Raw genomic sequence first — 27,739 nt, 5'->3', positions numbered from 1 at the left:
CACACGACCACTTTTTCTCATCTTTCTCATTCCAATCATCTTCTGGTTTAGGTATTATGGCGCCGCATTTGTCATAGTGATTTGAAACGGACAGTTTTCAATGGCAGCCCATACTAACCTATCCACAGAATTTATATGAACTCGCATGCAGTATTTCCAGTAGCCATAATTTTCACCGTTGAAAATAGGCGCTCTATTATACGCCCCCTTTGGTTCAGAATCCATACTGTTACAGGCAGCCACAGAGCACCAGCGAACCGGCGCTCTGATACCACTTGTTAGACGGTGTGGCTAGTGATCGAGAGGGGGGGTGAATAGATCACCTCTTTAAAATTTAACGGATTTAACGTTTTATCAGAGTTTTCAAAGTTGGCGGAAAAATCAGTCCCGAATCGACTTCCGTCTATTCTGAACCGCTACTAGAAAGCCGGACACACAAGTGTAATTGCTGGATTTTAATGAGAATGACAGAAACAGTTCACACCAGAGTTTTAACTAATTGAATGCGCTTATCATTAAAGTCTATTTCCAATGAATAAAATCTAGCTAACCGTTTTATCAAACAGTTGGTGTGTATGTGATCGATGATAAACAGCAATGGAGTGTGATTAAAGTGTTCTTGCCACTGCTGTCTTGAAAAAGAAACAATCACCACACACTAACTGAATTTGCGAAAACATTTTGGAAAACGTAAAGAGGATTAAGGTAAGAGTAAGATACGCAGAGATTTGGTAAGGAAGTTCCCCACGTCGTCCTCGCGTGTGGGTACGTCTCCCTCTCAATTTCAAATGAAATTGAGAACTTTGATTATCAATTATTGCCGAATCCGTTGATACAAGGTTATGGTACAAAGACAGAATTCTAAACTCTAAGAACCTCTTCTTGTATAAACCTTGACTTGATCTGAGCACGATCAAGATTTTCCTGCACAAAGTTGCAAACAATTCACCGGTTCCACGACCTGCTTGCGAAATCCCCCGATCTCCAAACGCAACGCTGCGGCTGAATGTGTTCTGCAAATGTGACTCCCAAACCCTCAAGAACACTCCAGTTCTTGAAGGACAAACCAGTAGGTTTTTCCTAGAAACCCCCTTCAATCTTCGACTCAGCTAGATCCTCGATCGTTCCACTGCAAACCACAGCTAGATCCTTGATCGTACCACTGAACGTTATCTCGATGCTTCTTTAATCCAAAGAACAAGAATGGTTATGTGTAAATGTTCTTGAAGAAAAGTGATTGAGAAGATGAAGAAGATGAAGTCTCTTTCAGGTTTCTAATTGCTCTCAAACAATTGCTCCAACACTGCTTTTGATCTGTGTTCAATTGTTTTCCCTCAATGAATTCGTCGTCTTGCACTGCTGTTGGAACCTGTCTTTTATATTCTGCAAAAACAGTTGCTGTTATACCACAAAACAGCTTTATGTATTGATGCATGACAGTGTGTATCGATGCATACTGTAAGTAATGTAAATTTTGATGAAATTTATTATTCATGTATCGATGCAAGAGTCGTGTGAATCGATGCAAGGGCTTATTACACTAGTATGTATCGATGCCTGGTGCGTATGCATTGATACACAGGCTATTTCAATTAGTCATGTATCGATGCAGGGATCGTGTGTATCGATGCATAGAGTATTTTGTCTTCCATGTATCGATGCATGACTCCTATGCATCGATGCATACTGAACAGAAAGGTTTTGTGATTTATCACATGCTGCATGTATCGATGCAGAGGCTTTATGTATCGATGCTTACTGACATAAAATGCATTTTAATTGTTATTTAAAGAGAAGTATCAATGTAGGTTTATATGTACAGTTATGCAACACTATAGTGGGATGAAAAACATAATAAAACACACATGTATCATGTAATGCAATGCACAACCAACATTTGGATGATGATCACACAATTTGCTATCATTAAAATTAATTCAAGGTAAGGAATTTTCTCACAATTTAGCGCTATGTTAAGCAATCGTAATTGGACTTATGTAGAAGTCACAACTATCTGAGGCCGGTCAATAATAATGTAGGCAACAACACAAGTTAGAGGTCTTGATTAGTGAATCAAACTCCAACAACTTGCCATGCCAAAAATAGGATGAGAAATGATCTTGTATTGATTTAGGTGCTTTGCATGATTTAGGAAGCAATCTATCCTTAATGCAAAGTCATTCACTTGATCCATGATCAAGATGAATTAGATTTGAATCAAGGAAGATTAAACCTCCATGTATCAATGCTAACCACCAATATTTAACTTATTGATCAAAGAAAAGAAAAAGAAGAAGAAGAAGAAGAAGAAGAAGAAGAAGAAGAAGAAGAAGAAGATGAAGATGAAGATGAAGAATTAAAGTGCATTAATGGAAATGGTATGTATTAATCAATAAGCATTGACCAAAGATAGAGAAGATCAAGGGCAAACAATAGAAAACAGAAGCAAAATGAAGATTAGAAGTCAAGAAACAAATAAAATATTTTTGGCATTTTTTAATATTAAAATAAAACTTGAATTAAAATAATAAAGGAAGGTCAAACTTCAAACTTACTTCAAATCAACTTTGAAAAGTCCAAGTAAATTATCACAAGTTCAACAAGGTCAAACAAAGTTTGACAAAAAATTTCAGCATTTTTAAAAGTCAGAAACTATTTTAAATCAATTAAAAATGCATAAAAATAACCTAATTGAACTAAAATCTCAAATAAATCTCAAATCAACTAATAAATTGATGAGAATATCATTCATAGATCTATCATCATTCAAAGAGGTTGGAAAAATATTTTTGTATTTTTTGAATATCAAAAACTATTTAAAATGAATTAAAAATAACCAGAAAAGAGAAAATTACTAAAAAATATCAAATGATAAAATAAAAAATATTAAAAATCATTTTTAGAAAGTAGAAATTAAAAGGAGAAGAATGAAATTGGTCCCATAATTTTTGGACCAATAATGAGAGAGATATGAATTTTTAAAGTGAAATGGAATTAAAAGAAATTAAAGAAATTAAAATCAGAAATTAGAAAATAGGAAAAAGCGTGAGCCATTGGATCTGAGCTCATTAATTGAGCTGGCAAATCATGAGGCCCACAGCGCGCGTCTACCAAACACCAAGGTCAAACGAGTCACATGGAACATCAAAAAAAGTCATAACATTGGATGCATGAGATTCAATCTGGAAAAGGCAATGAACAGATCTGATTGAATCTGGAGACCAGACGGTGGCCAGCGCCACCGTCTTCTCCTGCCAACTTCCGGCCACATCCAAATTTGCAGAGATTCAAAAGGCAACCAAGATGCATGATCCAGGCATCATTCGAGAGCTTGGGGTGATGTACATCACCCCTGTACCACTCAATTCCATTCTAGATCTCTAGATTGAGAGAAATCAGAAGTGGAAATTCTGTGGTGTTCATGTGAACTTCATGATTTTCAAAAATTGAAAGCATAGCAATGTCGCCTCTACGCAGAGGACTTCAGATCACACAACAACAATGAAAATAGATCACTATACAAGCTAATTCGAAGCAATTAACAGTTGAAGTAAACCTTTGAATTGCAAGGCTTTGAGTCAAGACCTTTGGATGCTTTTTCTAACAGTAGGCACTATGGATCAAGAAGAGAAGGTTTAGGAACTTTGAGATCTGAAGATTGATCAATGAAATCAAAATTCAGATCTGAAAAATTTGAAGAGAAATGATATAGTTCCTTTAGTGATGGCTAGGATTTCAGTTCAGCAGCAATTGGGGCGCCTTTAGGTTGCTAAAATGAGAGGCCAAGGCATTGTATTTATAGGAGAAGCAATGCTGAATGCATGAACCAAAGCTTGCATGAATGGAAAGGGCCTCCATGCATGGGCCTGTACAGGGGCATGGAGGGCCTAATTCAAACTGGAAATGAAATCCAATGCATGATGCAAGTAAAATGGACGTGCAGATTGGACTGTATTAGCTCATGCATGGCAATTGAAATGATTTTCACAAAATGGACTATTACATTCAAGTCTTCGAAAATGCCATGATAAAAATAATAATTCCACCTCATGAATAATGGTTGGAAAGCTTATTGCATAAGGAACAAATGTTATGTTGATCAAAACTCCATTTGGGCCTTGGAAATTAGTGAAAATTGAACTTGAAGTGTAGGGTGCAAAACATGCATATGTGAAATTTTCAAAATTGGCCAAAGTTCGAGCCCTCCTGTCTCAATGATGCAAGCTCCAAATGACAAAACATTTAACATGAAAGTTATATATCCTTTTAATACAATCAATTTGGACTTAAATTTCGCATCATTTGGATTTTTGATGAAGAAGTTACGGGCACTTGAAGTTGGACTTTTCACATTTCAATGCATTTGGTCCAAAGTGACCTATAATGTTTTGCATTATCACATGTATTTCTTTTGAGATTTTGAAATTTTTCTCAACATAACATTTTAATTAGACATCTTAACCTTTCCAATTAATTTGATATCACCTCAAAATCATAAAACATGAATGAGTTATGTCCTTGGGAAGTTGACCTAAAATTAGGGTTTCAGTCAAAATGACCTATAATATTTTGAAATGGATGATGACCTTCCAAGCTTCAAATCAATTTTTGATGAACATGAAAGTTGTTCATATTGTCTTTAATAACATGTTTTCTCTTGGGGTCATCTCCATTTGACAAACACATAAAACATTAGGTCTCAGTGTAGTTCAAAATAGCCAGATGAATTGACTGATCAACTTCTCAAGTCCACACCTCATATATTGATGAATTGATAACTCAGGACACTCATATAAGTTCAAATATGCATGAAATGATGAATTAAAGAACTTCCCTTGATTGTTTTTGACCATGGGTTGAGGTTGCTTCATGAGTAAGGCACAGTTGATGAACAGATGAATTAGGGTTTCCTTGGGAAACAAACCTCAAACCCTTTGATTTGCTTTGATCAAAATGATGAATTGAGATACTTGGGAGGCATATTTGGTGGATGAGAGCTTTGGTAACCATAGCCATGCTTGCCTTTATCTTCCCTTGGCCATATCAATGCACATAGGGTCTCCTAGAAGCTTTAGACTTTGTGACTACTCAAGCTACAAACAAGAGATGTTAGTGACATATTTTTGTGCTTTTGTTTAGTGAATAAAATGAAAAAAACAATGATATATAATTCAAGCATGCTTGGTGATCTCAAACCAACTCACAAAAGGTCTCACCCAAAGGCAAAGGGAACCAAGATGCTTATGATCCTTGAGGCTATACAACTGCAATGCTATGATGCCATGAGGGATCTTAGGGTAAAAATTAGGGTCTTACAATATACATCTCGGAAGATGATAATGACATTGAGCCTCTATGATACTGAGACCAACTACATCATTGACGAGACTGTAAGGTTTGGTCAGAGAGTTCCTACATGGTTTTATGGATTAGGGTTTGGGTTTTCTTTGGCTCAATGTCTATGGGGTAGATGTATGTCTAGTATCATTGTATGACATATTCTTATGGCCTTTGTGGTATTTGAGGACTGAAACCTGACGCTTTGACCAATCCAAGTGTTTTATTATGTAACTCCATGGCCAGTGGTTATTTGTGGATGATGAGCATTAGGCCCCAAAGAAGAAAGTTTTTTTTATGATTGATTACTGGATTTGAGGATCCGAGTGATGATGAAGTGTCTTCATTCAGTGGTTGATTTGAAAGATGCAGTGAAGCATCCTCGAATTGTTGGTACAAGTCGACACCACTAGAATCATAAGTGTTCCCTGAGTTGATGAAGATCTAGTTTTCCCGTCCAAGGTCTCTTGCGTAATTATAACAATTTCATAGGTAAATGGACGACGTGCTTTAACCATGATGACTATTGATATGTTCACTACTACGTAAATTCCCTTTTACCACAATTGGAAAAGAGAAATGGTCACGGTTGACCAACTGTGGTAAGGTAAGGGGTGGTAGTAAGTATGCTTCTTTCGAACATGGGCTTGTGACCGTGATGATAAACTATGGCGCTCCCTACATATCATAATGGTCAGCGTAAAAAGCTGTAGTGAAATATATTAAGGTCATGGATTCAATTCCTAGTCGTAGCATGGTATATAATAATTGGTACTCTGGCTATCACCACAATCATCTTAATCAACCATTGTGAAATAATTTGTTCTTTTTTAAAATATTATATTTATTTATTCCATATATGCGCTTTTTTTAGTATCTATATTTTATACGCTATATTTTACCACGACATAACCTTCAAATACACATACCTTTGTAACCAAAACATGGCTATAATATATTTCCATCAAACCCAAAAATATAACAAACATATATAATTACAAAATATTGTTATACCAAAATATAACCAACCTAAATATTATTTACATCCAATGAAAAAATATAGCAAAAATATGTTACAAACTAATATGTGTGATCAACCTTGCCTATAAAGCGCATTGAAGTAAAACACTCAACGAGTACGAACGTCTTTAAAGTCTTCTTATGTGAATGTGGTAGTGTCATTAAACATCTATATAAAAAAATGAAGGAAATTGAAGATCACCTTATTTGAAATAAAAGAAAACTTAAATATTTAAATGTTATTGTAAATATATATACCTTATCCCAAGAATCAATAATGTTGGTAGAGTCAATGTTTAACATGTGTTTCATAGATAAATGGTGCTAAGTAATAATCTTTATTCCCCTCACTTAACTGTGACGTTATGAAAGTTAAAGTCAGTTTTGGAGAATTATTTGTAAATCAAATACTAAATGGATCCCAGAATCCATAAATATCCGATTTATTTAATTCTATACAAACACGATGAAGGTACCTAAATGGTTAAACAAAATGCAAAAAATAAGTGAGGGATTAGTTCTATAAAAACACGGTGAATGTACCATAATGCGATATTTAATTCTATACTTACGTACACCACACATGTAGTATCCCTAAGTCCAGACACTCATTTCCAAAAATAAAATTCCTTATATCTTTAGGATCCACATAGAAAACCTCTAGCTCTCTATCATGATCTAATTGAAGAGGAACTAGCTGTTTGTTATCCATAATGTGACATACCACTTGTTTAATTGAATCTTCATAAGGAACCAATATCTCGTTATGGATATCGGTATGGACGATTGAACAACTTCCTCTTGTGCTCGCACAACCTACAACAACTCTTTCAGGAAATTGATCATCACCTTCATTTGTACATGGTTGAACGATACCACTCAATCTTTGCGTCTTAAAAATAACAGCAACACAAAACAGACTCAACACAATATATCATACATTTCAGTCTAAATACTTAAATCCTATTTATCCAGATATAACACTATTTCCATATACCTCAACGAACTGTACCATCTCTTTCCTACGAATTTCCCACTCTTGTGCTAACGCATCTTCCAACTTCTTATTGTAAATGCATTTAAATCTTCCAACACATTCTTTTGTGATTGACTTTCACTTGGTAACTTCTTTTCAACAATCTCGTCCATCTCTTTCTTTTGCATGCATGTGCTTTTTCTTGATGTACCAAACCATAATCCCATACCGCTGTTTTCTCCAACACTACGTGCACGACTAACATGCTCATTTGTTTTGATTGCTTTGACTAGTATATCATGTCGTGGTTGTGGAACAAATGTACCTTGATTGGACATATCTATCAATGAGTCCTACATAACATGAATAAGATATATATTGTTACCAAAGAGATGTTCAGATTTCAGATAACAAACTATACACACAACAAATTCGACTTACAATTTTCTCAACGACTTTTCGTAAGGCATCTGAAGTGAACTCTCCAGTTTGTCGAGCCATTTCCACTTCTCATATCATGATGGTGGAGATGGGCGGCGATCATAACTCGTGAAGTCATCATTTCCCATTTGTTGTCTTTTTTCATTAATCAATTTTTCATCAAGTTTCCTGTAACCCCCTTGAGGCAAGCTATAGGGGTATTTGTTTTTTGCTTTGTTTAGCTTCCCTGATTCACTTTTAACCTGTTATAAACATAGTGAAAATGTTAATTTGCATGGTTTTATAAAGCATAAGCATAAAATTATATAAAAAAAGATTACTATACTAACCAAGAAATCATCACAATTACGAGACTTCACAAACTTTTCCCAAACCATCTTGCCAATAAAATTGTATTTCATAGTTGGATGCTTAATATCAGCCTTAGGGTTCGTAATATAGTTACGCATAAGTTGTGACTTAAAGCCCATCCAACGTTCACTAACATAAAGGATCCAATCTTTCTTCAACTTATCACCATCGGTAAAATCAAAAGTCGACTACAATTACATCAGTAAGTATGCATTAGTAATTGTAAAAAATACTATCGAATTATGTAAATTCAAATTATTACCTTAATGTCTGTCCATATGCTTTTTTCATATCTTCTGGTACATGGGTCCAATCATAAATCAAAATACTCACTTTACTACGTCCAAGAAACATAACGTAACTCCTAAAAAGAGAAGAATTTTCAGTATAACATTTCCAAGTTATGGGATTAAACTCGATCCGTAATTTGTCACCTGAGTTGCAGACTTTTTGTTAATCTAGCCATCACTGTAGCACCTTTTTGTTTTATTTTATTTTTTTCCTATGTAGTTAGAGATTCATTGTTATGAGAATCAATTGTATGAGTATCATTTGTATGACTTTCGTCGTTGGATGTAGAGTCCATCTATGTTAAAAAACAATAAAAGATTAAATGAATCTTAACAAAAACATATAACAACATAACAAATTCAACAACAACATTCAAAATTCATCAACAACAACAACAACCACATAAGAAACGTCAACATTCAACACCAACATTCAAAATTCAACAACAACATCAATAACAACCTTCACTAACAACATTCAACATCAACATTCAACAACAACATTCAAAATTCAACAACAATATCAACAACAACCTTCACTAACAACATTCAACATCAACATTCAACAACAACATTCAAAATTCATCAACAAAAAAAACCATAAACAACAACATCAATATTCAACATCAACAACACTCAAAAACAACATTCAACATCAACAACATTCAACAACAACCTTCGACAACAGCACTCAACAACAACCTTCAACAACAACATTCAACATTCACAAAAAATAATAATATCAATAACAACATCAACATTCAACAACAACATTCAACATTAACAACATTCAACATTAACAACATTCAACATCAACAGCATTCGACAACAACAACCACCAAGTTCAACAACAACAACAACAACAACAACAACATAAACATGAACAACAACAACATAAACATTAACAACAAGAACATAAACGTACCCTACATGCATGGTGAATAGTTTACGTACCGAAAACATGATGAATAAGTAAAAGATTGTTGTCCTCCTTTCTTCATCTTGATTTCTTCATCTTCATACCTTGACTTTGTTTTACTTATTTTGTAAAAGGGAAACCCAAGAACGAACGATAGTGATATCGATTTTCGTTTTTTGTAAAAGAGAAACCAAGAATGAACGATAGTGATGGCTTTATACGTTAACCAAAGAACTAAATATAGTGATTGCATGTTTCATTTAGTTAATGAAGATGAAAAAATGGATTCAACTTGCTCTTAATGTGTTAGGGTTGAACGGTTTCTCAACAATGATATGAAAAAAATGGCAACTAAGTAGACAAACTAAGATGTGTTTCATATTTCATAATAACACATTTCACCACGATCGTTTAAACCAAACGTAGTGATATTTGATTTATTTAATTAATTTTTATAAAAAAGTGCCAGTTTTTTACCATAAAAAAATTAAAAATAAAGGGGAAAATATATCACAACGGTTTGCTAAAACAACCGTAGTGAAATATGGAATGATTTCAGATTAAAAATAAATGAAAATTAATGGCGCCACTATGAAAATAAAAATAAAATGAGGTAACTGATATCATCACGATTGTGCTAATTAATCATAGTAAATTTACGTTTATTTTTAACTTAAAAATAAATCAAAAAGAAAGACACCACTATAATTTAAAGAAATCACAAAAAATAATGGCGCTAAGATTCCAACTCTTGTAATTTAGAAGCTTTCACGTTTGCATTATGTAACCGTGGTAATATGTAAACTATTTTTATTTAATAAATAAATAAAAATGATGGCGCCTAGTTTTATAGATGTCGCCAAGGTCCTTCAAAGAACCGTGGTAAAATGGGCGTCGTCGTATATACTTTTGTAGCAGTGCTTCTCGCTTTTCTTTACCATTAGATCTTGTTGATTATGAACGTGAAAATGTCTGACCTAAATACACGAAAAACACAAAATAACCTAACAACATAATTTTTTTATTCACGTGCTAGAAGTAGATATGGTGATGAACTCTAACAAGAACTTCCACTCTCGTCCAATATCTAAAAATGGGGTATCTACAGACACTATGAAGCTCAAGTTAGTGGTAACTGTAAGTGTGAGCTTTTTAGGTTAGAAAAATGTGTATAAAAAATTGTCCCGTTTTCCCTTTTTTACGGTAGCATTCTAGGTCTTTCAAGACCTATAAATTTACTTGTCAACGCATGTTAAAATTTCCTTGAAAATATGATCCGATAGTCTTCATGGCCTTGGAAATATGCTTCTAGGTAAGGTTCCTCGGTACTAGAATCTCCTCACTAAATATTCTCTCTGGCCTTATTCATAAACAAAAGTCTTTTAAATTTTTTGGCTTTAAATATAAGCAAATATCAACAAATTCATGTGTATTTAATGTGTTTCAAAATTATTCTTGCATTAATTACTTAATATTATTAGCGGATGACAATTTAATTGAGGATATATTACTAATTATATTATCTCTCTTATATGAAATTAAAAAAAAAATATACTTAAATATATTTCTTAATATACGTGAAATTTATCTTTTTTACTTATAAATCGGGTCAAAATAGTATGCATTATAACAAAAAATGCGAGCACTCTGACGTGAGTAGAATGATGTATGTGGTCTTGCTAAATAATTTGATAGTCCTTTGAAAACTTGGTTGGCTTTGATCTGCCATGGTATTTGGGCCGGATTACCCCATGAACTTCATGTATTTTGGGTCTACTTTAGTCATGGTTCTTTTAGGTTGTCTTTTAGAGTCGTTCGAATAATGTGTTGGGCCCTTAGCCGAGTTCAGAATACTCTTATCTCCCAAATATTTAAGTCTTTTAAGTGTTATATAAGTGGTATGAAAGAGTGTTGATGTTGAAATATATATTTTTTGAAATAATATTTTATTAAAAATATTAAAAAATAATAGAGAGAGAGAGAAATGATTTTTTTCTTCAGGCTGCTATATATACATTAATTGTTTGACTCAGCTATGTATTTTTAAAGAAAAGGAGATTTTGAGTAGATTAAACAGCACTAGAAATATTTTTGGTTCAACCTATGCTATGTACAAGAGCAATCAATTCTAGTACCTTCCAAAGCAAAGACGAAATATATATTTGAACGGAATAATTCAACCTTATTTTTAGTCACTCCAAATTGAAATATAAATTAAATATATATATGAAAATTGATTAAAAATTAAAATCAAATATTTTTTTCTTCCTATTTTAATTCAAAAGGTATTAACATATATTGAACTTATATTTCCAAAATAATTAAAAAAATTGAGCAAGTCCAGCCATCCAAAATAAATTACACAAGTCAAACCACATGACTTGACCAACATGAAAATTTCATCCGTATCAATATCATACGACTCTCATTACATTATTATTCAAAAGAAGGTTCTTCGTTTCATTGAAATTCTTCCACGACTTTTATTTTATTTTCTTCTCCTTTTATATATCTATATAGAAAAAGCAAAAAAGCAAACATAAACACACACATAGAGTGAGGGAACAACAAGGGTTTGTTTCAACTTTCAACATGAATAATCACTATTTACAAGTTGGTGATGATGATGATGATGATGATGTTCCACTTCCTGGATTCAGATTCCATCCTACTGATCAAGAACTTGTTACCTTTTATCTTCAAAGAAAACTTGATAAGAAACCTATTTCCATTGATCTCATCAAACAAATTGATATCTACAAATATGATCCTTGGGATCTTCCAAGTATGTATTCATCTTAACTAATAATCTCCTTTTTCTTTTTCTCTTTTAAATTTTTTATTGTTTCATCTATTAGTTTCCTCTTAAATTTACAAGTCTTGAAGATTTAATAATTTCTTACAACATGATATCATTATTGAAAAATGTAAGAATATTAGGGTTTCTAATATAAGAACAGTTATTAATTATTAGCTGGATTTATATATTATGCAGAATCTAGTGTACATGGAGCAGAAAAAGAAGGTTACTTTTTCTGCAAGAGAGGGAGAAAATATAAGAACAGCATTAGGCCAAATAGAGTAACTGGTTCCGGATTCTGGAAAGCAACAGGAATAGATAAAGCAATATACTCAAATGGAGGAGAAGGAAATGATTGCGTTGGACTCAAAAAAACACTTGTTTACTATCGTGGTAGCGCTGGCAAAGGCGCGAAAACTGATTGGATGATGCACGAGTTTCGTCTTCCGTCTAGTATTGCTACCAGCGCAAATCTTGATCATGCTAAGAATGATAATGATGTTTCTCATGAAGCAGTAAGTATTGGTCCTAATGATTGGATTGTGCATGATATATATAAAACAAACATGATATAATGATTTTGTATATGGCATGCAGGAAATTTGGACATTATGTAGAATTTTCAAAAGAAATGTACCACCGAGGAAACAGCAAATACCAGAGGTGAAACCATTAGCGAACAAGCGTGAGATCGTTCATGAAAAGAGTAGTAGAATGAACGATATGGAGTTCGGCGCAAATCAACAAACATACATAAATTTCGGTGCAAGCCACGAGCATCGGCGTGTTAATGAAAATCAACACATGGATAACTATGGAAGAATTGATCAAATGAATGAGTTTCATGTAGATCAGATGAGTTCTTCAGTGGCACATCAACCTCAACAACATAATGTAGCACAGTCTTCAAATTATTGGATTAATCAGGCTGCTAATGAGTTATTATCATTTGATAATTGGGATGAGCTTGGATCAGTTGTGAAGTTTTCGGTTGATTCGCCTAGTTTGTAATAGTAATTGACATTTAGTTTTATACTTGGGCATGTTTAATTTAGGTTATAGATTTTGAAATACTATGATATATAGTACGCTTGTATTTTAGGGCTATAATATTAATACTGATATTGTTTGTAACATATGTAAAGTAACTCTTAGTAAAGGCAGTTGTAATACTTATTGACTTGATCATGCTAATTTGTGACTTGAATTCCTGCTGATAATGTTTTAAGGATGAAATATCTATTGAACGAGAAGGATTTTTTTTTTTTTTGGGGGGATAATAGAATTCAAGAACAACCTTCAGGCTTCCTCCTTACCCATTTTTAGTTTGCATAATATCATCTGGTATTATAGTTAATATTGGAAATTATGCACAATTAATTTTCATATGAGTGTTCTAATATGATAAAAAATATGTAATCGAGTTAATGTCAATAGTACCACATAGAAAGTGGTGTTTACTTTTAAAATATTTATAAAGACTTAAAAATATTAAATTCAATAAAGGAGTTAACGAGGATAAAGTGTCACATAGATAAATATTGTGGTCTCAAACATTATGCCACATGTCTCATTCAAACAATCTTTTGTTAGTGTCTCACAAGCGACACGAGGACTGAGGGCGTGGGCGTAGAGGCCGCTGGCGGCTTGTAGAGGGCACTTAGGGACGATGCATCGAAGCAATTGCATGTGGCCGCCAAGCAACGGCTTAATTTTAATTATTGCTCTGGTTTTGGTCGTTGCTTAGATTTTAAATTTCAAAATCGAAATATGCAACACTTCATGGAGGGGTGTATAGTGTAACCATAGGGGGAACCCTTGCAAACTTATGCTGAAAATGTGTTGTTTCATCAAGAGTTGGAAACTTTTGAAACAACGCATGCATGGCCTATAAATACATTATTCAGTATTCGAAAATCATTACAACAAAATTGTGCACCCTTCACATGATTCCAGACATTCTTCCATGCATTCGAATCTTCATCAATCTTGTGCAGATTCGATTAGAAGGCTGAATTATCTTGGTAATCTTTAGTTCCAACTCTAAGAAGTGCTTGAAATACTTTTAAGGAAAGTGACATCAATCACAATTCAGACCTGGATTCATTCAACTTTAACAATTTATCTAACAATCTTAAAAGTATTCAAATAATGGCTTATGACGCTGCAATTTCAAGCATCAAAGTTATGAACCTGGACCTTGTCAAGTTGGATCACTTTTATGGAACTAATTTCACCATATGGCAAGATAAGATAACATTCCTACTGACTGCTATGAAGTTTCACTATGTCTTAGATCCTGACTTAACACCAATTCATGAACCAACCGAGGATGACTTTCATGAACTCAAGAAGGAGCGCAAGAAACGTAAAGAGGACGATGTGTTATGTCGTGCACATATCCTGAATATGTTATTTGATCATCTCTAGGATCTCTATACGAATACTCAGTCTACAACAGAAATCTGGAAAGCACTCGAATTAAAATTCAACGCTAAAAAGGAAGGTACAAGAATATCCGTAATATCTAAATACTTCCATTTTAAAATGTTAGACTTCAAGCCTATTCTTGCACAAGTACACAAGTTACAGGTTCTCGTGAATAAAATAAAAATTGTAAAAATAGGCATTCCATAAGCTTTTCAAGTTGGTGCAATCATTGCAAAGTTGTCACCTTCGTGGAAAGGATACAAGAAAAAATTGTTGCATAGTTCTTAGGATTTCTCGTTGGAAAAACTTCAGAGACACCTTCAAATCGAGGATGAATTGAAGGATATAGAAAAGTCAGAGTCCGCTGGATACTCTAAAGCCAATGTTGTAATTGCAAAAGGAAATAGGAAACATGATGGCATGAAGAACCATTTTGGCCCTAAGAAGGAATATAACAAGTTCAAGAACTCTAGTGGGTCAAAAGTAACAAAAGGAGGTTGTTGTGTGTGCAACAAACTAAACCATTTTGCTCGAGATTGCAGGCATAAGAAGTTCAAAAACGAAGTTAATGTTGTTCATGCAAATGACGACATAATTGCTACGGTGAGCGAGATTATGGCAATCAAAGGAAGAGTGCAAGGATGGTGGTATGATACATGTGCTACCGGGCATATTTCTCATAAAAAGCATCATTTAAAATGTATTTTTAAGTAATTGATGGACGAGAAGTGAAGATGGAAAATAAAGTACAATCTAGAGTCATTTGTATCAAAGGCAGAGTGCAAGGATGGTGGTATGATACATGTGCTATCGTGCATGTTTATTATGAAAAAATATCATTTAAAACATATTCTGAAGTAGTTGATGGACAAGAAGGGAATGATCAAACTTTGTACTATCGATAATATTATTAATGAAATTTGTAATTCTGATTATATGCTTGAATTTAACGAATTTTATTTTTCCATGATATATAAGGCTCTACATTCATTCACTTATGCCTTAGACAAACTTCATCTTCTGCCTCCAAACCTTATCTTTCATTTACAAAACTTTTTTTCTCCATTAAACCAAACTAAAAAACATCCGTTCTTCCATAAACAAAACTTGAAAGCATCACTTCTTCTACTAATAAATTTCGGAACTCCATCATCTCTTCTCCAACTCGAATGAGGCAAGGAAAATATGGATTCAAATTAGCAATGTTTATTGTTGTCATTATTGTTATGTCAGGTAAAATATTTAACGTTGTTGTTTAGATTTAATATTTAACTATTTTTATTGATTTTATTTTTGTTGTTGAGATTTAATATTGACGATTATATCAATTTAGTTTTTTTTTGTTTAAGTAGCCTAGTGGCTTGAGTCCACCTTATTAAATAAGAACAAGTGGGATGTCGCAGGTTCGAATATGTGACCTTGCATCCGATGTCCCTATACAGCTACCAACCGAGTTGTCTATCAATTTAGTTTTTTTTTTTGCGATTTAATGTTTAACAATTCTATCGATTTAGTTTTTTTTTACTATTATTGAGATTTAAGGTTTAAGGATTCTATTGATTTTTTATTGTTGTTGTTGTTAAGATTTAATATTTAACGATTTTATTGAATTTGTTTCGTTGTTGTTGTGTTAGAAGTATTTAATATTCTATGTTATGGTGGAAGTTCTAAATGTTGTCTGACAAAACATGTGGCAAAGATAAAAAATCGGGTTGACTGATTGGTTGCTTTAATCCTTGCCTTTTCTACTTTTATGTTTGTTTTATATTTTTTTCCAACTTTCAGGAAAAAAGGACCATCCAGAACAAAATAGGATCCAAGAGAGGGCAAAGGCACCAAAGAGCATCGAAGAGGAAATTTTACCATACAAAAATCAACAGCCACTACGCTTTGGCTGTAACCCATTCTACGAGTCGTAGTGACCACATGCACTCCTACATAGTAAATAGAAAAGGCTATTATGGTTGGATCGTAGCCCTTGCTACAAGATGCATCAACCCTAGTAGTGGTTACAAATTTTGTTGTTTCTGAAATGTTTTCCTGCCCCTTCTCTTTCCAACTGATCAAATGCTTAGGAAACGCTTCTTGAATGCTAGTAACATGGATTGAAGCCTGAAATCATGCTTGGAGGCTTATAAAAACTTAGGATTTGGAGAGAATCAAAGCACATTATCTTAGAACTCAAATTTATAATTTTAGCACTTTGTTTTCCTGCATTTTGCTTTTGCTTTCAAGATTGTAGCTGTATTATCAAATATTCCAATGGAACGTTTTAGTCAAGTTAATTTCTGCCTATTTCGGGTTCTAATTTAACGTTATTGCTATGTATGTTTTGTATGCATGTGCTTTCACTACTAACAATTATTATGGATGAGTAGTTTCCTAAGGACTAACGGTCTTGAGGATTTTCTTGTGACAAACCTCATGTAAACTCTCTGTAATTTCGATACGAGGAGAAAAAACCTAAAGTTATTTTCAGAATTCGAATTTTTAACTTAGATGTTTTTATGAAAGTGGAAATATTTCATATATCATTCATACGTCGAAAGGGTGTGAATTGATATATGAATGCAAATTCCAATCAATTAGGTTTGAGGCGACGAAAGTGTTTCAAAATCCGGTTGAGAAAATCTCATTATAATAGTTGTGCGAAAATTGATCTTGAACAAATAAGTTGCGCAGATGAAAGAGAGTAGGTTATTTGTTTAAGACGAGACAACACGCTGATGAAAGTATGTGTTGTCCTAATTTCTCTATTTTTTTATTATTTGCTTGTTTCTCATATTGAATTTAAGAGTTTATGTGACTCTATTTGAGATAGTAGACTACTACCTCAAATAGACTACTAGTAGTTATGTACCCTATGTCCTGTTTTAAGTATATTATTATTTATTCAAAATCATGTGTCCAACTAAATTTCGACAGCTTTAGCTAAACATATAAGTGATAGCATCTAGTACTTACAAAATTGATCTTCGCAGGAATGATAGATTCAATATTTTCGTATACTTGCAGCATATCACTGACTTTTCACCACAGTTGGAACTTCGAACCGGGGAAAAATTTGATCTGACCGACTTTTCATTGCGTTTGGAACTTCCAATCGTAAGAAAAAGTAGGATGACTGATATTTCACCACGGTTGGAAGTTCCAATCGTGATGAAATGTTGCGCCTTATCTAATTTCCTACCACGGACCTTAACCCCGAGGTGAAAAGGATCATAATTCATATCACACCCTTCGTTACTGTGGTGAAACCCGTTTTTTAACCATGGTGATAGTAGTTACTTCACATCTACATGGATGGATAAGGATAAATGCAAGTAGGAATTGTTCTATATGTTGTTAGTTCACGCCCCCACAAAGTCTTCATCTCAATGAAGTAGTATAGAACAGTTTTGGATCCTTGGTTAAGGGGATTGAGTTGGGATCTAAGTGTGGAGACCAACCCGATCTATTTTTAAATTCTTTCTATACGAAAATGATGGTTTGTGCTCTTGAATCAGAAAGAAACAAAATTAATAAGTCAAAAGTGTACTGGATGATTGCACTTTTCACATGTCGCACGATTGAGTTCATTAAAGTCTAGGATTTATAAGATAACATCTATCATTGCAAGTAAGTTTGTTATTGGTTCTTACAGCTCGACGCATGAATCTACTCCAAACTGTATTGTTTGATCTATTGAATTTTTGTATACAGCATTGGAGCCATCATTAGCATGAACATTAAAAATAATAAATAAATAAATAATCTAAGATGTGGTTTAATAGATTGAGCAAGTGTTGTTCTTAGAGCTACGGATGGAAATTCGGAAAAGTAAATGTATAGACCAATTGTGAATCAAAGTTGAAGATTAAGAATTAATGGTAGCGGAATCAAGTTGCTTGGGAACTTGCATAAGTGATAAATAAACTAAATGTTTTAATATTATGTAATACCATTTATTTACCAATTCAAAATATATGTTTATTAACTATACATATTTACTAGCGGAAATCTTCGAGGTTTTGTGCAAACAAATATAATTAGTTTGATTATATAAATTCTCAAAATAAAAAATTAGCAATAATAACTTTAACTATATGAATAAAAAAGAATTTGTTTTCAATTGCTATAATGCAATTGGAGCTTATAGCCCAGAAATAATAAATTTCAATAATCCTTAAGGATAGATGAATGCATTATGGTTTCAAGAGAAGTTTCTTCGAAGTTTCCTATGAATTTTTTGGTATCTATTTAGATCTCCTAAATATTTTTTCCTTTTTGTAAATGGAATAAGTATTTAAAAATATGATTTTTTTTTTTAAAATAACCATGTATTTCAAAAAAAATCGAAAATAATCAATAATTCAAAAAAAATACCAAAATAATCAGGTTTTGAAGAGGATGTGTCAGATAAATTGGCCCTCAATGCATTAAGAGGAGACGCCAATAGCATTGGCACATGCATTGAGCTCCTCATGAGGAGGCGTCAATGCTATTGGCGCATGCATTGGTCCTCATGAGGAGGCGCCAATGCTCTTGGCGCCTAGGTGCTGGTGTATGCGCCAATTCATCTGGCGCATACATCCCTTGTATTTTTTTTTTAAGTTTTTTTATTTTTTTAATTTTTAATTTTTTTATTTAATAAATAAAAAATAGTAATTGAAAAAAATAAATGTATTGATGGTGTAATAATTGGTTACATTGAACTGACAATAAACTAATGATCGGCCCGATTATAACGTCCCCATGTTCCACATCCAGGTGCGTTAGTTTGTCTCCAAGGTCTCCCACGATTTTCTTGAGGTGTTTGAGGTCTTTGTGTGCTGACCTGATCGAGCGATGGCTGGTGGGAAGGTCCGGCGGAAGTTCCATCGGTATTTGACAGATGTGTCATCATTTGTTCCCAATATCCGAAGGAGCTCTGGTCAACGGCGCTTCCGTAATGGAGTTCGGTGCTCATGCCATTGTAGTTAGATCGTTGGGGTTGGGTGGATGGCATGAACGGGTTGCGAGGTTAGGTGTTTGGTTGTTGTGTGTATGTGGTAAGTTGATGTTGTGTGGTTGGTTGTTGGATTTGGGTGGGTTCACATTGGTGTTGGATGGGGAACTGTTGTGGGGCGTACGATGACGAAGTAAGTTGGCGTGAATCCATCAAATATCGTGACTCTGATACAAATTGTTGAGTTGTTACCGACCTAAACCATGCCATATATTGTTGAGTCGGTCTTGCACCATGGATGACTGGTTCGTTTAAGATGTGTTATCGTTGATTCCTCCATTGACGACACATCTCTTTTGCAAAGTCTCTCCAGTCAGAATAATCCCATTGTGCATCAACCCTTTTTTGATGCCAATTCCCCAAACACGTGGGAGATTTTGGAATCTGTTGTAGCATGCCAAACTGCAGTTTGACCCGGTCACTCTGGTGCATTTCCACCGTAGTGAATCGGATAATCGGTGTCTTTGTTGTCCAAACTGCAACATCGTCATGGTTCACATCATGATCCAGACCCATATATGACCTCCAGATAAACTGTAAAGCAATATGAAACGATTAGATGGAAAATAATTTGATAAGTATTTTTAAATTAAAATATAGTTGTGTAGGATTATTACATTGTCATGTCCAATGTGGTCCAATAGATTGCGATAGACTACAATAGCATGTTTCGGACACCTATTGTAGTTCATCCCCCTTACTGACCATCTTAGATAAAAAAAGTGAAAAATATTATTTACTGTTAATTATAATATAAAATATAATTAACTAAATGGTAAATGGTAAAGTGTTAGACTTACTTGGTTGCAAACGGGAACACGAATGGACGTTTATTTATCGGGGCGAGCGACGGCATTCTTGACCAACCCCAAGCTTGAAGCAAATACGCACATGAAAAAAAAGTACAAGTATTCTTTTTTGCAGTTTTACACATTGCACTATATAGATGGGCCAACACAGTTGAACCCCAACTATAAGTGTTTACCTTATTAATGTTGCATAATAAAGGTAAATACATCATATTTACATAATTACCTGTACTTTCTGGAAGCAAATAATTACCAAATAAAATCATAATATAACACCGAGCTTTTATTATTTCCTCGTACTCGGTTGAATCTTCGGACAATACTATACTGACATAATATTGTTTAAGGTATTTTAAATTTATACCTTGCCCCCTTGCTTGACTGGATGTCTCTCCCTCAGTTTCGTCATCTAACAAAGGGGCACCCAATAATTCGTTGCAGATATCATTGACTTGGTTAACTCTACCATTCACAACCTTTCCATCTATACGGAGACCCAACAACATGTACACGTCCTCAAGTGTGACAGTACACTCATCAATCGAAAGGTGAAATGTGTGGGTCTCGGGTCTCCACCTCTCCAACAAAGCAAGAATGAACTTGTAGTCCACCGAGTACGAAACAATGTTGAGTAGATTTCCAAATCCACATCCTCTAATATATGGTTCTATTAAAGGATCGTGGGGTACATATTCATGTACACGGCATCTAAAATGCTTCGGATCCTAATAACAAAAAAGTAAGAAATTCAATAAGAAGAAGAAATACAAAATCAACAAAGACAACTCTATAAGAAGTAAGAAAAACATAGATAACAAAGGTATAAGACTAAAAACGGAATAAGTAAAAAGAGAGAGATAACATACAAATGACGAGATATTCTCGAGTTTGCCTCTGTGTTCATCGCCCATAGTCAACAAAGACATGATTTGGTGTTGCAGAGCTTGAGTGTGGTATAGAAATAGTGTGACAAAGAAGAATATAGATGAGTATTGATGAAGATGATTTGATATTGTTGATATGAAAGGCTATTTATAGATGAATGAGTGAGTAACTCGGTTTAAAATAAATCGACGATCAAATTTTTCACATCTGAAACAAAGAATAGAAAAGAAATTGCAGTGCAGTAATGTGGGCCAAATCATCTATAAAAATCCAGTTTAGTTTGCAGAAAACCACATAAAATTTTATCAGAAGAAGATTCGAGATGATGACGATGTTCACCATATGTTTATCAGTCACGAAAAATCCGGTTACAACGATATAGAGTTGTATATATAACCACATCAACAATAGGTGTCTCGATTCATTGATCAGTCACAAGTGTTTTGTGAGACTGATGACGAACAAGCTGAGGTGAATGTTCCAGATGATGAAGAAGAAGAAGTCGAGATCATGGTTGATTCAATGTTGAACGCTGATGAGGAAGAGGAGCCAATACCAGCAAGTCATGTATACTACCCACCCCAACACATGACAAGGTTGAATTTGGGTTCAGATGAACCTTCAGCAGATGTATGGTACAATCCCTACGTGCAAATGCAAGGATCTTTGAAACAAGGAGACACATTTTGCACAAAAGAGGAATGTGTAAAAGCAATTAAGAAATTCCACATGTAACTATCAGCTGATTTCAGAGTTGACAGAACTGACGCATCGAGGTATAAAGTTTATTATCTGAATGAGCACTGCCTTTTTAGGTTGTCAGCTTCGTACCGGAAGAGGAGTGAGTCTTGGGAGATTGGATCAATGGGTCCGTATCACACATGCATGTTGACAAACCCAATGCAGGATCTCGTAAATTAAGCTCTCAGCTAATATATGATGAAATATTGTCTGTCATTGGCGATAATCTGTCGTTAAAGGTGAGTACAATAATCTCGCATATTAGGGCAGAGTAAGAGAACACTCCATCATATAGGAAGGCATGGATAGCTAGGATAAAGGCTGTTGAAAAAGTGTTTGGCAATTGGGAGGAGTCTTACAAACAACTTCCAAAATACATGTTGGCTCTAAAACAATATGCTCCCGGGACTATTGTCAAGTTGGAAACATTGCCCGCGTATACACTAGATGGTATGTGTGCTGTTGGAAATGGAATATTTCACTGTCTCTTCTGGGCGTATCAACCATGCATCATAGGTTTTTCTTTCTGTAAACCAATTATACAAATTGATGGTACATGGTTGTACGAAAAATACAAAGGAACGTTACTGATGGTAGTGGCACAAGATGGGAACATCAACATTTTTCCAATCGCCTTTGCACTAGTTGAAGAGGAGACTGCTGAGCGATGGAGCTTTTTCCTAAGAAATCTCCGATTGCACGTTGCACCTCAGCCTAACTTATGTTTGATCTCCGACAGACACCCTTCAATCATCAGTGCATATAATAATATTGATAACGGTTGGCAAAATCCTCCTTCGACGCATGTGTTATGTATTAGACATATTGCTCAGAATTTCATGCGGGAAATCAAAGATAAGACGTTGCGGAAGAAGGTTCTCAATGCAGGTTACGCATTATCAGAACCTTCTTTCAAACATAACTGCGAGGAAAAAAGATTGTCAAACGAAGATGCAGTACGGTGGATCGATAGTATTCCATTGGAGAAGTGGACTAGGGCATACGACAACGGTCAGCGTTGGGGCCACATGACAACAAATCTTGTGGAATCAATGAACTCTGTCTTCAAAGTCATTTGTAACCTGCCTATAACCGCTTTGGTGCAGGCAACATATTTCAAGCTAGGGGCGTTGTTTGAAACCAGACGCTCAAAATGGAGTTCAGTGTTGCAATCTGGACAGTTGTTCAATGATGCTTCAATGAAATTCATCAGACATGAAGCTGTCAAAGCAAACACACACGTGGTTATGGTCTTTGACCGCACTAAAGGTTGGTATAGTGTTGTCGAGTCCTTGGATCACAATGAGGGCATGCCGATGGGACAATACAAAGTCAAACTAGATAGAGGTTGGTGCGACTGCGGAAAGTTCCAAGCCTTTCGTACCCCCTGCTCCCATGTAATTGCGGCATGCTCAAAGGTTCGAAGAGATCCATCCTACTTACTATATGAAGTTTACAAAGTCGTCAGCCTTTTAAATGTTTATAAAATTAGTTTTTTCGTAGTGGCAAAAGAGGATTATTGGCCAGAATATCAAGGGGACATCGTCTGGCACAACGAAGTTATGCGAAGGAAGAAAAAGGGTCGCCCAAACAGCACCCGGATTCGAACCGAAATGGATACGGCGAACAAAATGGTTAGACTATGTAGTTCATGTCGTCAGTCAGGTCACAATCGTAATAATTATCCTAGTGTTGGACGAGCACAACCAGATAAATTTACATGTACCTCTATTGAAATATATGAAAAACTAAATTTATTTCATATTAGACGTTTGTGACAAAAGTACCATTACATAAATAGTAACACAAATAATTATAACAAATATAATACAAGAACTATGTGATTACAACCATCAAAACAATTTTGAACATGTAATGCATCATCCTACGAGCGTCTTGGTCGGTCTTAATATCCACTCATTCGCGCACTTCTTCGTTTTGGTTAAACGTGGACACATGTCATTGTATTCTTCTAATCCTTTCACCCTCTCTAATTTCTCCCTCTAACCAACTGTACAACGTCCGATTAAGACGTTCAAACGTAGCTGTGTTCCAAAGTCGAATCTGTATCGAAGCCGCAACGGAGGAAAATATTACATCAGTATTTCGTTTCTAAATGTATGCAGACATTGTTGAAACAGAGAAAATTGAAATTGATGGTGGTAGTTGAACTAGACAAATTATGGTATTAAGATATGAGTTTGAGTGAAAAATATTGCATCCAAGACGTGGTATTTAAAGAGACGGAACATCAATTATACATAACACACAGACGCCTAAGGGATTGGCGACCACATGAAAGAACATGCAGGCGCCAGATGAAATGGCGCCTACACTACAAAAAGCACTTATGCGCCAGGAGCATTGGCGCCTCCTCCTGAGGGCCAATGCATGCACCAATAACACTGGCACCTCCTCATGAGGAGCCCAATGCATGCGTCAATGCTATTGGCGCATCCTCTTAATGCATTGGGGGTGCGTCAATTCATCTGACGCATCCTATTCAAAACCTGATTATTTTGATTTTTTTTGAATTATTGATTATTTTCGGAAAAAAATTAACATACATGATTATTTTTTAAAAAAATCTAAAAATAGAGTATAAAATCAATTTTTTCGATTAATAATCATGACCGAATATTAAACAAGTGTAATTGTCATTAATAGGGGCGGTTTCAAATGTGCGTATAAGCTTTGAAAATATTTTAATTTTTTCAGCTGGACTATCTCTTATACTCACGTTTTAGGAGAAATACATTTGACTAAAAAAATTGTGTAAAAAAATACTGGTTATAATAACAAATGAAACCTAGACAAAAAATAAACAAATAAAACATCGTCGGTCTTCTAGAGAAGTGCTCCTTAAATAATGGCATAATGCAATGTACTCGAAATTTTAAAATAGACTGAAAAGGACGTTAGATATACTCACGAATAAATAATAAAGTCATATTTTGAGTCTACAACTTTAGTATTTTGAGCTTCTAGCAAAGTTGAATGGAAAATAAAACCTCTACATAAAATTTCGTAATCTACATTAGAAATACAATTTTTATCTCTTCTATAAGAATTTTAATAATTTTAACAGATGTTAAAAAAATAATTACAAGTCAATTAATTTTTTATTTATTCTTTTTCATCTCAAAATAAATGATTTTTTATTTTAAAATAAAAATAAATATATTAATATAACATTAAACATAAGACGAGTCTAAATTAATATAGTATGTCCCGTTAAGCCTCGAATCCATATCATCACACTTACCTTTAAAAGATGAATTTTAATCATTAAACTATATGATAAAAAAAATTAACATAGTACAAATGTGAAAACGATCGGGAAAAACTGATATCACAATCTACATATATAAAGTATCAACCTAACCAACTCACTTACATATATTTAATATTTAAAAAAATTAGGGAATAGTTAACCTCACTCTATGTGTTGAAAACATACTCTTTGAAAAATCAAAAATATTTCTTAGATTCTGGAATCCATGATGATTACTAGTCAGTGTTCACATGAATGAATGATGCACATGAATGAGGTGCAGTTAAATCTCAAATCATAGGTTGGATGAAAAATAAAAAATGAGGGGTAAATTTTGGGATATGACAGTTGCTCCTATTTAATCATCTTAAACTTGAATGCGTGAATTGCGAAAGTTTTTCGAGTATTTGAGGTTGAAGAGGATTAAATACAAAAATATTCGAAAATTTTCCTGTTGAGAATTGTTATAGTTAATTGCATATGAAATACGGAAGGGCAGGTTGACTTCGACCTGACATCTGCTTTAGGTGTCATCTTTGTTTGAGCATCATTTTTGCTTTGGAAATCAGCAAAGATTTGATCGAAAAGGGGTCCAAAAGCTACCATAAAATTAACAACCTCATTGGGGGCATCAGGGACGTCGATTTCTTCAGCATTGATTTAATACCATTTCCATGAATGAAGTCTCTTTCAATAAATAGATATCGTGAAGCCAGGGACTATAAGAAGTCCCCTCACAACGACGACAACTAAAGTAGATGATTGACTGACCGATGGAATGGCAGGATGAAACAATACTTCTTTAACTTTATCTCACGAATAGAAAAGACTCAAAGGATCTTCCGAGATGCTTACAAAGTCAACCTCATCATCCTACCTCGGTAATGCGATAGTAAACAAGAAGATATACTATAAGTATCATTGCATTCATGGACACTTCACTTCCGAACATATTAATATAACAAATAAGGCTTAAATAGTCATTTGGTTCTGTAAGTTTGCGTGTTTCTCAATCTGATCCCTAAATCTTTTTTTTTAAATAATCCATGAATGTTAAATCTTTTTTATTTAAAATCCGTAGATTTTCGGATTTTTTACCAATATACCCCACATTTTCAATTAATTTCCCAAAATAACCCAGGTTTCAAAAAATTTCCCAATCTACCCCAGTTTTAGAGGGAGGCGCCAATTGGATTGGCGCCCCCTCTTAAAAATTACAAGGAGGCGCCAATTGGATTGGCTAGGGCACCTGCCCTAGCCAATCCAATTGGCGCCTGTGTGTATTTTTTAAGAGGGGGCGCCAATCCAATTGGCGACTCCCTTAAAAGAGCCTCAAATGAAAAAACCTTCAACATGAAAGTTGTAGATCTTTTCAAGACAATGAATTTGGATATAAATTTTGCATCATTTGGATTTTTTATGAGAAAGTTATGGGCAGTTGAAGTTGGACTTCTGAGTTTTTCAACTGTAATCTGACCTATAATGTCTTGCATTATTTCATGTGTTTCTTTTAGAGTTATGAAATTTTGTCCAACATAACATTTGAAGTAGACATATTAAATTTTCCAATGCACTTGGTCCCACCTCAAAATAATTAAAAATGAGTGAGGTAGGTCCTTGCGAACTTGACCCAAAATTAGGGTTTCAACTGTAATCTGACCTATAATGTCTTGCATTATTTCATGTGTTTCTTTTAGAGTTATGAAATTTTATCCAACATAACATTTGAAGTAGACATCTTAAATTTTCTAATGCACTTGGTCCCACCTCAAAATAATTAAAAATGAGTGAGTTAGGTCCCTGCGAAGTTGACCTAAAATTAGGGTTTCTGTCAAAATGATCTATAATGTTTTGAAATGAATGATGAGCTTCCAAGTTTCAAATGGATTTTTGATGAACATGAAAGTTGCTCATATGGCGACTGTTGTTAAAACTTGAATGGAGGCGCCAGTTGGATTGGCTAGGGTAGGTGCCCTAGGCTAGGGCAGGTGCCCTAGGCTAGGGTAGGTTCCCTAGCCAATCCAACTGGCGCCCATGTGTATGTTTTAAAAGGAGGCGCCAACTCAATTGGCGAGTCCCTCATAAAATGCCTTTTTTGTCTTATAAATAGATGCGTTGTGTGACCTATTGTTCCACAACTCATATAATCATTTGCCTATCATGTTTGGTGTTCGTCGCCGATACGGTAAGGTGATTTATGCGAGAGACAAACCTCAATTGCTGATGCTGTTTTGGAACATCACCACGTTAGATCAACTGAAGAGGGAGCTGGTTCGATGGTTAGACGGGAAAATACCAGAAGGGAAAAAATCAGAAGTATTGAGAGACTTGACAGTATCTTTGGTTGGGTGCGAATGAAGACTGATAAGGATGCTAGGGAAATGATGTTTGGTCGAGACGACATTAATTTGATTGTTGTAATCAGTTAGAATTATTTATGTTTTCAGATGTTTTGTACTGATGTTGGTTATGAAACTCG

At 34.4% G+C, this 27,739-nt stretch overlaps 1 protein-coding gene across 1 annotated transcript; it reads left to right on the top strand.

The window, feature by feature from the left end:
- Positions 1-11,857: 11,857 nt before the first annotated feature.
- Positions 11,858-13,328, top strand: LOC127115351 (transcription factor JUNGBRUNNEN 1). The gene is made up of 3 exons (XM_051046922.1): positions 11,858-12,119; positions 12,330-12,649; positions 12,732-13,328. Exons 1-3 carry the CDS (start codon positions 11,927-11,929, stop codon positions 13,143-13,145), a joined length of 927 nt encoding a protein of 308 aa, XP_050902879.1. The 5' UTR covers positions 11,858-11,926; the 3' UTR covers positions 13,146-13,328.
- The last annotated feature ends 14,411 nt before the right edge of the window (positions 13,329-27,739 follow it).

The sequence above is a fragment of the Lathyrus oleraceus genome, chromosome 1 (genome assembly GCF_024323335.1).
Source record: "Lathyrus oleraceus cultivar Zhongwan6 chromosome 1, CAAS_Psat_ZW6_1.0, whole genome shotgun sequence".
Taxonomy (NCBI): Eukaryota; Viridiplantae; Streptophyta; class Magnoliopsida; order Fabales; family Fabaceae; genus Lathyrus; species Lathyrus oleraceus.
The sequence above is the reverse complement of the archived record's forward strand: the minus strand, read 5'-3'. Positions and strand labels throughout refer to the sequence as shown.

Excerpts from the sequence above, each read along its gene's own strand:
- LOC127115351 (XM_051046922.1), top strand. The coding sequence starts at position 11,927 with ATGAATAATCACTATTTACAAGTTGGTGATGATGATGATGATGATGAT. Across the intron at positions 12,120-12,329 it reads TGATCCTTGGGATCTTCCAA|AATCTAGTGTACATGGAGCA; the intron begins GTATGTATTCAT and ends TATATTATGCAG. Across the intron at positions 12,650-12,731 it reads ATGATGTTTCTCATGAAGCA|GAAATTTGGACATTATGTAG; the intron begins GTAAGTATTGGT and ends TATGGCATGCAG.